Consider the following 15,590-nt stretch of genomic DNA (forward strand, 5'->3'; position numbering starts at 1 on the left):
TTATACGTATATTATTGTGTTTCATCGCATCACTTAGTTATCTAATTCTCCCCTCATACTACTGGATTTTTTTATCTCTCTTTTTCTCCGTGTCCTCTTTTTCCATAATTTTATCTTCTAATTCACCTATTCTCTCCTCTGCCTCTTCATTCCAAGCTGTGGTCGCCTCCATTTTATTTTGCACCTCACTTATAACATTTTTTAGCTCCTCATGACTATTTCTTAGTCCCTTGATCTCTGTAGCAATAGATTCTCTGCTGTCTTGTATGCTTTTTTCAAGCCCAGTGATTAATTTTATGACTATTATTCTAAATTCTTGTTCTGTTATATTGCTTAAGTTGTTTTTGATCAATTCGTTAGCTGTTGCTTCTTCCTGGAGTTTCTTTTGAGGAGAGTTCTTCTTTTTGTCATTTTGGATAGTCTCTGGGGTGGCACGGAACTGCAGGGCACTTCCCCTATGCTGTCTGGAGTAACTTGTGTTGGTTGGCAGGGCCGCAGTCAGACCCAATGTCTGCCCCCAGCCCACCGCTGGGGCCACAGTCAGACTGGTGTGTACCTTATCTTCCCCTCTCCCAGGGGCAGGACTCACTGTGGAGTGGTGTGGCCCCTGTCTGGGCTACTTGCACACTGCCAGGCTTGTGGTGCTGCTTCTGTGGGATCTGGCATATCAGCCAGGGTGGATCCGCAAGTTGCACAGGGCGGGGAGGGGTAGGCTCAGCTCACTTTGCCTTTGGTGGTCTGCTGCGGGAGGTGCCCTGTGGCACCGGGAGGGGGGGGCAGACCCGTTGGAGGGATGGATCCACAGAAGCACAGCGTTGGGTGTTTACGGGTGCAAGCAAGTTCCGTGAAGGGAACTGGTTTCCTTTGGGATTTTGGCTGGGGATGGCGAGGGAGATGGCGCTTCCTAGCACCTTTGTTCCCCGCTGAGCTGAGCTCTGTCTTCCGGGGCTCAACATCTCTCCCTCCCGGTGTCTTCTTGCCCTCCTGCTCTCCGAGCAGAGCTCTTGACTTATAACATTCCAGATGTTAAGTGCCACTGGATGTCAGAACTCACTCCATCTGGCCCCTCTGCTTTTGCAAGCCAGACTTGGGGGCTCTGCCTTGCCAGGTGGGCTGCCCCTCCACCGCCCGGCTCCCTCCTGCCAGTCCGTGTAGCGCGCACCGACTCTGTGCCCTTCCTGCCCTCTTCCGGGGGCCTCTTGTCTACGCTTGGCTCTGGAGAGTCCATTCTGCTAGTCTTCTGGCGGTTTTCTGGGTTATTTAGGCAGATGTGGGTGGAATCTAAGTGATCAGCAGGACGAGGTGAGCCCAGCGTCCTCCTACGCCGCCATCTTCCTCTTTGTACCCTGTCTTTCTGTCCTGGAGGAGGCCTTCCAGAGAAACAGGCACCCCACAAGTGCTAAAGCCATGAGCTCTGTCCAAGTCAGAGTTTGAGGTGTGGCGTTCTCCGCCCAGTCCGCATGGGCTTGTTGTTCCTCAAAGTGGGTGTGAGCCCCGCCCCCTACACAGGCTGCTGCCTTGTGACTCCCACATCTTTTTTTTTTTTTTTTTTAAGGTAATATACTATTTCCTTGATAATGTTTTCACTTTATCTCAGCCTGAATTTGGTGTTAAAGCACGTTTATCAAAGTGTTCTTGTGAGCTATAATAGCAGTAAACAAAGATAAGGGTATTTCCTTATTTCTGAATTGCTATTTACTAGTCTGGTCTTAGACCCATTTAGTCTTAACCTTGGTTTCTTGACTGTATAATAGTGAATAATCCTTGTTTATAATTTAGGGTTGAAGTGGGAGTCAGAAAATTCGTGAGAGAAGTGTTTACAAACTACTGTGAATTTTATAAAAGTCGGTGGTATTAGTATTGTTGCTTTTATGTGAAAATCTTTATTTTCAAAACTAAAATTTATGTGATAATTATTCACTTGACAACAGAATTCAGCATAGATTTAGGTGGTTAAGTTTCTCTGATGTTTGTACAATTTGATACGATCTACAAGCATTTACTTTATAACTTTCAGGAACAATTATATAAACAGTTGGCACATCTTTAATTTTAACTGTAATTAGTGTCATTCACATATATTTCTACCTTTTTAAAAAATATCTGACCCTTTTTCATACTATATTTTTGCAATTTCTCTATTTTCTAAAGGCAGCAAAATGGCAGTTAGCAGTTGACTTATTTTGGCATTTATGTTTGTTTTTATTCTTTTCTTCAGGAATCTATGGGCAAAAGTTCTGATGGAAAGTCCTATGTCATCACTGGGAGTTGGAATCCAAAATCTCTGCCTTTTCAAGTTGTAAATGAAGAAACTCCTAAAGGTGATGCAGATTGCTGACACCATGAACAGAAATTTTAGTCCCAAGAAGATACCCAAACCTTAGGACCACTTATTTCACAAATATCCAGTGTTTTTTTTTTAATTGTAGTGAAACCAAAGAATTTGTATAGGTCTTTGAGGTTGTTATGAAATTTAACTGTAAACAAAGTATCATTTTTCCCCACTTATTTCCCCCCCTTAATTTTTCCCCTTCCTGCTTTTTTTCTACTTATGTATTTATTTGTATACAAAATTCTAAGTTTTATTTATTTTTGTAGCGATAATATGTGCATATACGGTTAAAAATTAAAAGGATATGTAAGGAAAAGTAGAAGTCTACCACGGTCCTCAGGGCCCCGTCCCAAGGGGACCACTGTGACCAATTTTTTATGTAGATTTTCAGATATTCTGTGCTCAAGGTGTTTCATCCTCCTCATGAATGTCATTTAGTGGCTGTATAATATTCTGTCCTGAAAAATGTAACCTTGTAGTGCCTCTTATTGAGCATTTATTTTCCCCTTCATTTTTTCTTGTTATTCACAGCACTATAGGTAAATGGATAAATCAACCAAGATTTTAGAAATTGAGAATCCCCTGTATGGGTAAGAGTGGCATGAATAGGCCGTATGCACTTTTACAAAACAATCTGACAGTATGTTTCATAAACTTTAAAGTATCTAATGCTGTCACTAGTTCCAAGGAGTGTACCCAAGCAAAGAATTCTCAATACAGAAAAAGAATTTTCAAAACAGTAATTTATGTGATTATTTTAGATTTGTATTTAATTGATGTATTACTTTAAGGTATCTTGAAAGTTTGTTACAAAAGTGATTTAACAATAATTGTATGAGCAAATGTATTTCCATTTTTTTATTTGCTTTTCCCCTCTCTTTCTAGATAAAGTGCTATTTATGACCACAGCTGTTGATTTGGTAATAACAGAAGTACAGGAGCCTGTTCGATTTCTCATAGAGACAAAAGTCCGTGTTTGCTCACCTAATGAGAGATTATTCTGGCCCTTCAGCAAACGTAGTACCACTGAAAATTTCTTTTTGAAACTAAAACAGGTACTATTCTTTTTTGTAACTATGGGAGGGGAGTAGATAAGAAAGGAGAAACTGTTTTTGAAGCTGATTTATCATTATGCTGTCCCCTAGATCTTTAAGCAGTCACATGTATTTTAAACATACTAAGAGGAAAAATTGCCTTTTATTTTTACCCACCTATTTATCATTTTTTTTGCTCTTCAGTTCTTCCTGAAGAACCAAATTTCTGTCCGATTTCACTTGCCTTCAATCCAAAGACCTTACTTTAGCATTTCTTTTAGTGCTGATCTACTAAAGGCATAACTCGTAGAGGAACTTCCTTTTTTAAAATGTACTTATTCTCAAGTTAGTCAACATGCAGTGTAGTCTTGGCTTCAAGAGTAGAACCCAGTGATTCATCACCTACGTATAACACAGTGCTCACCTCAACAAGTGCACTGCTTAATGCCCATCATCACCATTTCCCCCATCATCACCATTTCCCCCATCATCACCATTTCCCCCATCATCACCATTTCCCCCATCCCTATCAATCCTCAGTTTGTTCTCTGTATTTAAGAGTCTTTTATGGTTTGCCCCTTTCTGTTTTTATCTTATTTTTCCTACCCTTCCCCTATGATCATCTGTTAAGTTTCTCACATTCCACATATGAGTGAAATCATGTGATACCTGTCTCTGACTTATTTTGCTTGGCATAATACCCTCCAGTTCCATCCACATTGTTGCAAATGGCAAGATTTCACAGAAGAACTTCTTTATCTGAAAATGTTTTTATTTCACTTGCATTCCAGTGGGATATTTTCACTGGCTGTAGGATTCTGTGTTGACATTTTTTTTTTCAGCACTGTGAAGATGTCATCCCACCATCTTCTGGCTCTCATTGTTTTTGATGTGAAGTCAGAATGCATTTATATTGTTCCTCTGTATGTGATGAGTCATTTTTTTCTGGCTGCTTTTAAGATTTTTTTTTATCTTTGGTTTTCAGACATTTAAATATGATGTGTCAGGTGTTTTATTCTTTCTTATCTTCCTTGGGATTTGCTGAGCTTCTTGAATTTTTAAATTTATGTTTTGTTTTGTTTACCAGTTTTGAGGGAAATTTGGTCTTTCAACCTTTTATCTGGCCCCATCTCTCTTTTCTCTCATAGGATTCAAGTTACATATATTTTAGTCCTTTTGATATTATCCCACAGATCTCTGTTTTGTTTTTTGTTTTTTGTTTTTTGTTTTTTAATTTATTTATTTTTTCTGTTTTCTTCGGGTATAGGAGACTCTGTTTTGCTCTATCTTAAAGTTGGTTTGCCCCTCCCCCCCCTTTTTTTTATCATCCCCAGTTTGCTGTTAAGCCCATTCAATGAATTTTTTTACATTTCAGATCTTATATGTCCATTTGCTTTTTTTATACTTTCTTATGAGATTTCTTTGTTCTTTTAAGCAGATTTTCTCTTACATCCTTGAGCATGTTTATAATATTCTTTAAAAATTCTTAACTGCTGATTCTAATGTCTGGTGAGTCACATTTTCCTTTTTCTTTGTCTAGTAATTTTGTATTGTGTAGTAGACATTTTCAGTAATAGATTGTTATGGTCTGTTATGTTGTGGTCTCTTAGTTTAAGAAAAAAATCTGTCATTTAATTTGGTCAAAGTCAAATTCCATTCTCTTTTTCCTGTGGTGGGCAGCAGGTGAACTGTTTCCTTCTTTTAGCTTCTCTTGACTTCAGTTGCCCCACTACTTCTCCCTTTTTTGCTTTCCTTTGTATCAAAACTTATTGAAAAAAAGCAAGTTCATAGTGACCTAAATTGCTAAATCTGTGATCAGTCTGAGTTTTCATCTTCCTTGGCCTGTCAGCAGAATATGATACAGGTGATCACTCCTGCCTTCTTATCCCTCTTTCACTGTCACTTTCAGGACATCTCCAATTTACCATGTCCAAGAAGATAGCATTATTTCACCTCCCAACCCCCAAAATACTTTACTTGTCTGTCTTTACTATTTCAGTTCATGGATATCTTCTCCTAATTATTACTTAGGCCAAGAATTTTACTTTTATTTTTTTTATTTTTATATCTTTTGATTATTCATAAAATTTTTTTAATGTTTATCTATTTTTTGCGAGAGAGAGAGAGAGACAGAGCGCAAGCAGGGGAGGGGCAGAGAGAGAGGGAGACACAGAATCCTGAGCAGGCTCCTGGCTCTGAGCTGTCAGCACAGAACCTGACGCGGGGCTCAAACTCACAGACCGCGAGATCATGACCTGAGCTGAAGTCTGGTGCTTAACTGACTGAGCCACTCAGGCACCCCTTACTTTTATTTTTTATACCCATATCCACTCTGTCAGGAAATTCTATTTACTATTTTACTTTCAAAACATATCTAAATATGGCTACTTCTTACCATTTAGATTATGTTAACCTCACATCTGAATCATCACTTTTACCTGAGTTACTGAGTAGCATCTTCACTCATCTCCCTGTTTCTTTGTTTTCCCTCCTTTTGATATGTTCTCAATATAGCAGCCTAAGATAAAATCAGGTCATTTTTCTGCTTGTAACCCTTTAAACCTATTTTACTCTATAAAAACTAGAGTCCTTACGGTGTTCTTATAAGACCCTTTCCAGTCTGCTGCTGTTTAGATCATAAACTAATTTCTCTCTTACTGGTCTTGTTTGCTTCCTTGGCTCTAACCATGTGCTTAGGGCCTTTGCTACTAACTATCTCTTCTGCCTAAAATGGTCTTCCCCCTTTTCCCACTTGCTGTTATTCGCCTCCTTCAAGTCCTTATCTTTAAGTTTTTGCTCAGATTTACATCTTAACATTTCATGACTGCCACATTTAACACTGCAGTTTGTCCACTCTTCCGGTGGTGCTGCCAGTCACCCCCACCCCCATGCTAATATACATATTTTAAATTTTGTACAAGACTTTTAACTTCCAATATATACCATATAATATACTTAATTTTATTTTGCTTATTATCTGTTTTTCCTGTTAGAAACCTCTACTAAGGCAGCATTCCTGATTTGCCTTGTTCACTGATTTATCCCAAGCATCTAAAACCTAGTAGTTCTCAGTAAATATTTGTTGACTTGATTTTATTTACATGTTCAATCTTCTGTTTTACAAAATTCTAACATTGCTTGTCAATTTAATTGAATGTACTTAAAAAATTTTTTTTTTAATGTTTTTATTTATTTTTGAGAAAGGAGAGACAGAGTACTAGTGGGGAAGGGCAGAGAAATAAGGAGATACAGAATCCAAAGCAGGCTACAGGCTCTGAGCTGTCAGCACAGAGCCCAACATGGGGCTCAAAACTCACAAACTGTGAGATCATGACCTTAGCTGAAGTCGGAGGCTTAACCGACTGAGCCACCCAGGCGTCCCTTGAATGTACTTTTTGATAGCGATAAATATTTTGGTTGCAGTGTATTCCAAGTTAGTCCTTTTGGTTATAGTTAGAAAAAGGTGGCAAACAGCACAGGAATAGAGATTTCTCTTCAGTGTTTTCTTAGGAGACAGAAAGTAAACCTGGGTCCTAGCACTGTTTTCCCAGGTCTTCACTGTGGCAGCAGAAAAGAATTAGCATAATGTTATCAGCTCTGGAGTCAGAGTATATTGATTTTACCACTAACTAGCTTTATGACTTTGAGGAAGTACCACCAACTCTGTGAGCCTGTTTACTCAACTGTCAAATGGCAGTGTTTTAATCTTGCTCATAGTGTTATTATGACATTAAGTGAGAAACCGTACAACACCCTTGGCACATAGTATGTTCTTCATACATTTTAGCTATTATTCAGAGGACTGTGGAACCTTAGTGGGACAGAGGAAGAATAAAAAATTCTAAATCATGAAGTCAGAACAACATTGATATTAGTGGATCAGCCCAAGAGGAAGAACACTTCAGAAAGAAACAATTTACAGGTATCATTTTAAAAGTTTAGGGAGTAGGGATGATTCTTAAGTTTGTAGAGTTAGAGATGATAAACAGAAATTAATTCTATAATAATTTTAGTACAAATTTGTATGTAAGCAAACATACTCTCTTTAGAGTTCTGTCTCTTTTATCTTGGTGAACATAAGATTCCTCTGATCTTACTTTTCCCTTGAGGTCTTATACAACTTTGGATTCAAAGACTGCGGTGAGTTATAGGAATATTATATGGTTTGGTCTACTATAATATATCTAAGTAGGCTAACAAATGACTTGTCAGGGTGAACTCTCCAAAAACACATATACCTGAGACCTAGTCTGATAGACTACTCTAGACTCTGTTAAGGTTATAAGCTAAACATAGACTGAGCTGTCAATATTTTCTTTGCAAAAAGCAGAAGTTTATATGTGGAAGCTAGGAGGAGGGCAAGGAATTCCTGAGAATAATCTTTCATTTTTCTCCTTATTTGGGTAAGTCTTACTTTGGTGGGGGAGGAGTTTTGTGAGGGGTAAGGAATGGGAAAGAAGAGAGAGAGTGTGAAGAATTTGAGGAACTTGTTGCTGTCTTAGGGCACTTAGAACACTGTTAATCTCATTCCTTGTAACATCATAAACTAAGTTTATTTCCTCCTTTACATTCGTGGCATTAAAAAGTAATAGCTATAGTGGTTGAGGGCCTACTGTAGCTGTCACTATCCTAGCAACTTTGCTTTTTTCTGTCTTATATACTTTTCATAGTGATCCAGTGAGGATAATAGTATTTTCATTTTATAGATCCAAAGATGTAAAATATTTTATGGAATATTGTGTGAACAAAATGAATACCCAGGCCTTCTAAGAGTCTCAGGATTCTTTCCATAGGAACATGCTCCCTTTGTCTGTCTTTCTTTAAGAGCATTTTTAGAACTTACTTAAATTAAGCAGAATTTAAAACTTTAACCCTTTTGCAGTTCTCATCAGACAGAAAAGGAAACAATGCTGCCGACCAAATTTTTTAAATACATAGCATATAGTTTCTGTTTATTGCTGTCAGTATGGGAAAATAATTATAGAAATGTTTTTTTGGTTTTTTGTTTTTAAATGTTTATTCTTGAGAGAGAGAGCGAGGGAGAGAGAGAGAGAGAGAGAGAGAGAGGGAGAGAGAGAGAATGAGTGGGGGAGGGGCAGAGAGACCTGGGGAAACACAAAATCTGAAACAGGCTTTGGGCTCCGAGCTATCAGAACAGAGCCCGACACAGGGCTCAAACTCAGGAATGGCAAGATTGTGACCTAGGCTGAAGTCAGACACTTAACCGACTGAGCCATCCAGGTGCCCCTAGAAATGTTTTTTTTTTAATACATGCTTAAAAATTGATTCTTTCTCCTATCCCTAAAATTATCTGATGACTCAGTAACTCCTCTGTAGCCTGGAAGTCTTCCCAACTGTGCGGTTTATTATATTAAGATGGCATCATATCAGAGAAGAAACAAATTTAGTGAGGAAAGAATGATTGTTTTCTTGGATTTTAATTTTTAGATATCACTTACTAAAAGAGGAAGAAACTAATCTGAAGACTAAATATTCCATCAGTATCATAAGGTGAAGTCAAGACCAGCTAAGCATTCTTAGAACTATAGAATTACAGAATTTTATTGCCAAAGAGACTGCAGGGATCTTAAAATCTTTTATGAAATTATTTTATAAATGAAGCTGATGTCTCCATTGGCCAACATCATATAGACAAGTTATTAGCATAACTGTACTGGAAACCTGGGCCTATTATTTCTGTTTGGGGTGTGTGTGTGTGTGTGTATGTGTATGTATGTATATAGGGATATGCACTGAACCACTATACCTCTCAAAATAAAAAATATGGAAATGCTTTCTATGGTAGAGATCTTCAATTGCTAAATCAGGAGACATGTGATATCATAGTATTCCATTATTCCTGGGAAGTGTCACTGGGATTAGGTGGTGACCAGTGGATTTTTCCTTTGTAAAAACAGTTTTCTTTTTGTATTTAGCAAATAAATTTGGGGTGGTTCTTGGCAACTTCCAACTACCCAGTTCTCTACAACTTTCTAACTAATGATTTTAGTATCCATTGATAATCCTTCCCTAAATCAGTTAAGCTCATTCACATAATTTCAATAGTAATTTAATATTACAGGGTTTTCTTCTTTTCTTTTACGTTTATATATGTTTCTAATATTGAGTATCTTCTTAATTACAGTAATAGTAATGTATTCTTTGCTTTATCCTACTTTATTGAAGAATTCAAAAATAACAGTATTTCAGGAAATACCCTTAATACAGATCTTTATTTATTATTCCTAGCAAATTTATAACAAAATCTTTATTTTAATTTTACAAATCAAAAACTTGTAAAATGTTAAAAAAAAAAGGTACTATTTATTGAATGTGTTTTTGAAATATAGATTTTAGTTATAAAATTTCAGTGAGGACAAGCTTATATATTAATGAATTTACTGATGAGGTAATTAAGCATTCATTAATAAACGTGCACCCTTTCTTTTTTTTTTTTTTTTTAATTTTTGTTTTAATGTTTATTTTTGAGATAGAGACAGAGCATGAGCAGGGGAGGGGCAGAGAGGGAGACATGGAATGTCAGCTCAGAGCCCAACATGGGGCTAGAACTCACGGACCGGACCGTGAGATCATGACCTGAGCCGAAGTCAGATGGCCAACTGACTGAGCCACCCAGGCGCCCCTAAACTTGCACCATTTCTAAAATCTAGCTTGTGTTAAACTGCGATTTGTGTACAACTTGCATTGTACAAGTTTTTTACTATTGTAAATAAAACCTATATTTTAATATCCATATATAAAAATCACTATGTAACCTCTTAAATGAAAAGGTTTCCAGAATATTTCGTATATTCTGAACTTTTCTATAGATGCATAAATTTTGGGAGAAATATCTATTAATGTAACTGCAATACCTATGTATTACATAAAAATAGACGTATATAATATGAAATTATTTGAGTCCACACAGTTTCAAATTCCCATTTGTTGATATTCATTTCAAAAAGAAATCAGTACTCCAATTAATAATAAAACTATTGAGTGAAGTTTAAGATTTTATTGAACTATTTTTTCCCTTTGAACTATTCTAGTAAGATTATAAAATCAGTTTCTGAACACAGGTTCAGAAGTTAATTGGAATTTTTTTTCTCATTTATGTTACCACTTGACATATAGTTAGGTTCATTGGTTTCCATATTTTCAATTTGGGGTTGTTGGGTATTTTTTTACCTTTTTGGTTTAATTTATTTTTTTTGAATATTTAAATATAATGGTACAAAAGTCAAAATTATGTAAAAATGTACTCAGCAGTCATATTTACATTCATCTGTTTCTCCACCCAATCCCATAAGTAACCATTATTATTGGTTTCTGGGTTATCTTTCCAAAGTTTCTTTTTGTGAAAATAATGAAATATTCCTACATATTTTTAACTTCCTTTTTAAACAAAAACTAACATGTACTGTTCTACACCTTGCTTTTTTAATATATCCTGATGATCATTCCACAGTAGTTCACAGAGATCTTCCTCATTCTTAATGACTACATGGTACTGTGTTGTTCGGGTGAATCATGATCTTTGATTTTTAACATTTATTCATTTTTGAGAGAGAGAGAGAGAGGGAGGGAGGGAGGGGCAGAGAGAGAGGGAGATACAGAATCCAAAGCAGGCTCAAGGCTTCAAGCTGTCAGTACAGAGCCTGATGCAGGGCTCGAACCTACGAACTGTGAGACCATGACCTGAGCCAAAGTCAGACACTCAACCGACTGAGCCACCCAGACGCTCCATGATCTCTGATTTTTAAATTGTCCTCTATTGATGGGTTTTTTTTCAATCATTTGCTATTCCAAATAATGTTGCAGTATAGAACCTTGTATCATATGTTGTTTTGATTTTATGAAACTGCATCTTAGAGTAAATTTTTATTAGTATACTCATTAGCACATGACATAATTTTGCGTATGTAATTTTGTCATGTTTGCCAAATTCTCCTCTTTCACAGTTGTAATCAGAGATGAGCAGGATATGAGAATACCTGTTTCTCCATATGTTTGTCATGAGTATATTGTCAAACTTAAGGATCTGATGGTAGTTTTAATTTATCCTTTGATGAATGAAAACCAGCATTTTTCATATGTTTAGGATTGATTTTAGTTTCCTGTTCTCTGAACTGTCTCTTCATATTTTTTGCTTTTTGGTTTTGGCCTTTTTTCTCTTAGTTGTTAGAAGCTCTTTCTGTAGTTGAGAGATTAACCCTTTGAGATATAAGTTGCAAACATTTGTTCTGGTTTGTCACTTAAGTTATGATGAATCTTTTCAGCTTTTTGACTGTATAGTTTCTTTTCCTGTACTTGAATTCATCGAATTTTTCCTTTAAAGCTTCTGGCTTTTGAGTTATAATTAGAAATGCTTTCCATACACCCAATAATAAAGAAATTTACACGTTTTCTTCTATTACTTATATGGTTTCATTTTTCTACTTTTAGAGCTCTGATTCATTAGTATTTTATTCTGTTATATGATGTAAAGTATAAATCTGATTTAATGTTTTTCCAAATGACCATACACTTTTTTAATGTTATGTTTACTGTGTTTTATTATGTTCTCTTCATTATGGTTTTTATGTTCTATTCCATGGGGTTTTTAGGTTACTCATGCACCAATATCACCCTTTAAATTATGTAGACTTTATAATATGTTTTAATATCTGATAGGGCTGCCCTCCCTCCCCAGTTCTTTTGTGGATTTTGTTTATTTTTCATGTAAACTTTAGATTCAAATTCTGTAGCTCTAGAAAAAAAGGATAGGTATTTTTACTGAAGAGAATTGACATCTTTTTGATGTTTAGTCATCTTACCTGAGAACACGTGATATTGTTCCATTTATTCAAGTTTTTGTTTTTCTTACAAGAGTGCTTTTTTAAAAGCTTTTTATTACAGAAAATTCAAACATACACAGAAATAAAAATAATAGCATAATAAACCCCCACATATTATTTCCCAGCTTCAATAATGAGTATCATTTTTAATAGCTGGAATTCTTGACTTACAAGCAAGGTTCAGTTCATGACTATGTTTATCTGACTTCAAAGGGCAGTGTTGGTCTGGTCAGTGTTATTCACAGAAGAGTTTCTAGGTGAACTGCAATGGTTATCACATTTTATAGTCTCTGAGAAATTTTTTTTAAAGGTAAAGAGCTATTGATCTTTGAACTTTCTTATGTAGTATTTAAGTAATGTTTCAGATAGTAATTTGTAACAAATCAAAAAAATCCTATTCCCTATCAAAGTATAACACTTAGAAATAATTAGAAATTTAGACTGAACATGTGTCATAGATTTTAGTTCAGTTCATTAAGTAACGAGAGAACCAGTAAGATGGTAAAACTGGCTTTATGTATTTGAGGAACTTGAGTTTATATAGTGCTTCTTTAAAAAAAAAAGTATTAGAACAAGATTGCTAGGTTAGAAACAAAACTGGTTAATGTCTTATAGATTAACTTTGGGTTATCTTTTCTACTGGACAGAAATCATTTGCCCATCTACCAGATACAAATTTGTAGGCTAATATATAACTTCCCAGAGTCTGGGTTTTTAATTAATAGTAAGTACTAAGTCAAAATTGTTTATTCATCTAGAAAATTAAATAATCCTTAGGTAGACCTGTTAAAACAAAGTTGTCAAACTACAGTCCATGGGTCAAGTCTGGCCTGGCCTTTGTTTTCATAAAGTTTCTTTGGAATGCAGCCATGGTCACCTTACTCAGTATCTGTGGGTGCTTTTGTACCGTAACGGTAGAGTTGAATAGTTGCCACAGACTAGTGGTCCCCAGAGACTAAAATATTTATTCTTCGGCCCTTTACAGAAAATTTTACTGACTTCTATATTAAGCAGGCATTTCTGTACCTTATGAACCTTTTAATCCCCTTTCTGTATTTTTACTTTATGCTTGTACATCTTTCTCATTGGTGTAGCCACCTTGTGAGTTATCTTTGTATCTTTCCCTACAGTTCTGCCTTTTCTTCCTGCTCTGTATTTCACTTTTTCCCTCCTCCTTCTCCTTAAAACTGTCTGTAATGTGGACTATTAATATATTTAAATTTGGTACTGGCAAAGTTTTATATTCTCTGTCCTTAATTTTTAATTTAGGTGAGTTCAAACTGCTATACGTTTGCCTCAAAATACAAACTAATTTGAGATATAAGATTTTTGTGAATTAATCTCTTTTTTTGTTGCCCACCTTTACCCTCCCCCCCAGTTGTAGCTTTCACTGGAAGAAAAGTTCCTACAGTGCTTTAATTAATAAGTGAGAGGAGTGGGAAGAAACATGGAAATAAGAGGACTCTCTTAGTCCTAAACTTTGTTTTAGAATTAAAAAAAAAATTTTTGTTTTAATGTTTATTTTAGAGAGAGAGAGGGAGCAAATGAGTGCAAGCGGGGGAGGGGCAGAGAGAGATGGAGACCCAGAAAACGAAGCAGGCTCAAGGCTCTGAGGTGTCAGCACAGAGCCCCACGGGGAGCTCAAACTCACAAGCTGTGAGATCATGACCTGAGCCGAAGTTGGAAGCTTAACCAACTGAGCTACCCAGGCACCCCTAGAATTTTTTTTTGTTTGTTGATTTTGAAAGAGAGAATCCTACCAAGCAGTCTCCACACTGTCAGCACAGAGCCCAACACAGGGCTCAGACTCAGGACCATGAGATCATGACCTGAGCTGAAATCACAAATTGGATGCTTAACTTATTGAACCACCCAGGCGCCCCTAAAATATTTTTAAACATTTTTTTTGATGGATAGTTTCATATAGGAAACTTTAAAGGACACCTTAAAGTAACAAGGAAACTATAGATGGTTAACGCTTACTAGATATTGGCAATTGCATATATGATGATACAGTATGAAGACAATAAAATTGCAGAGCAAGAGTCCCGCCCAGTAAATAACCTATTTTCCTATGGGTTTTTAAATCCAAACATGTATTTTTATATTTAGAAAAGGTTACATTTAGTGTAGACATTCAAAGTGATACCTTTTTATTCTCACATCCTATATGAAATCAGAAGTATAGTGCTCAATTAAAAAATAATTTTACCACTTAGTAAATAATATTTTTTCGTCTTCAAGATAAAGCAGAAGGAAAGAAAGAACAATACTGATACTTTATATGAAGTTGTGTGCTTGGAAAGTGAATCAGAAAGAGAGAGGAGGAAAACTACAGCCAGTCCCTCAATTCGCCTGCCACAGTCTGGATCTCAGAGTTCCATGATACCTTCTCCTCCAGAAGATGATGAAGAGGAAGGTAAATTGTAGGGAGACCTTAATTTCTATTTTGGGGTGGCAAACCATGCAAACCATTATCATTTTGTCAGGGAATTGATAATGTGATGTAGCATTTGGAATTCTTTCAATGCTTATGAGAGTGTACTATATGCAAAGGAGTATGGGAGATTCAAAAATGGTGAATATAGGACATTCTTTAAGATAATTGTATCAGTTTGGAAAAAATGAGATTTATGGTCAGTGCTTTTTTTAAAGAGTCTGCCTATGCTATCTTAGTGTATTAGCACATTTTTAGAGCACATGTGACATAGATTCTACCTGAATACGTGTTCCTATCTCTGCTGATTTATTTTAGAGGGACAGTTTCATTTGCCAAAATGTGGCTTCCACACATGATCCTTTCACAAAATACATGTATTTAAATATACAAATTTATGTTTATACGTTATTGGATTTCACACTGGTAAACTTTAGGAATCAACCAGTTCTTTTTTTTTTTTTCTCCCACCCTCACCCCCCATGGTTATATCCATTAAGTAATCTGTCAGTCTGTTAGTCTCTGTTAAAAGCTACTATGTAGAAGTGAGAAGTGGAAAGAAGGAGCACAGGAAAAGTAAAAGTTTGGGAGGCATTTTCTAACTGATAATTTTGTACCAGGACATTATTTTTAAGAGGAAAAGACTGGTTATGATAGAAAGTCATATGAAGCATGTGTCTGTGTGAGGTTCATATGGAGTGTTCTGGAAATTCATACAGGAGAATCCATTTTTCATTGTGGGGAGATGTAAGGCATCGTGAAGAGTAGTTTTGGAGCTGGGACTCTTAAGGTGCAAGGAGAATAAATGGGCTGGTTTGGGCACTTCTGGCTCAGAAATTGCATTAACAAAGGCCTAGAGGTGGCTGGCGAGAATGATTGATACATACCCATGATTATATGTACTTTTTTCAAGTTAGAGCAAGCCCTGACTTTCCAATTCCCATTGT

The 15,590-nt window shown here is 36.2% G+C and overlaps 1 protein-coding gene across 2 annotated transcripts in view; it reads left to right on the plus strand.

The window, feature by feature from the left end:
- RABGAP1 (RAB GTPase activating protein 1) overlaps positions 1-15,590 on the plus strand; it is a 165,839-nt gene that overhangs the window by 55,080 nt on the left and 95,169 nt on the right. For both annotated transcript variants that reach the window (XR_001511510.2, XM_015543029.2), the window contains 3 exons: positions 2,219-2,321; positions 3,218-3,387; positions 14,451-14,625. Coding sequence is in view for 1 of the 2 variants with exons in the window: in XM_015543029.2 (XP_015398515.2) it covers positions 2,219-2,321; positions 3,218-3,387; positions 14,451-14,625 (448 nt within the window). In the remaining variant the exon portion in view is untranslated. The remainder of the gene's footprint in view (positions 1-2,218; positions 2,322-3,217; positions 3,388-14,450; positions 14,626-15,590) is intronic.

This window comes from Panthera tigris, chromosome D4 (assembly GCF_018350195.1).
Source record: "Panthera tigris isolate Pti1 chromosome D4, P.tigris_Pti1_mat1.1, whole genome shotgun sequence".
NCBI lineage: Eukaryota > Metazoa > Chordata > Mammalia > Carnivora > Felidae > Panthera > Panthera tigris.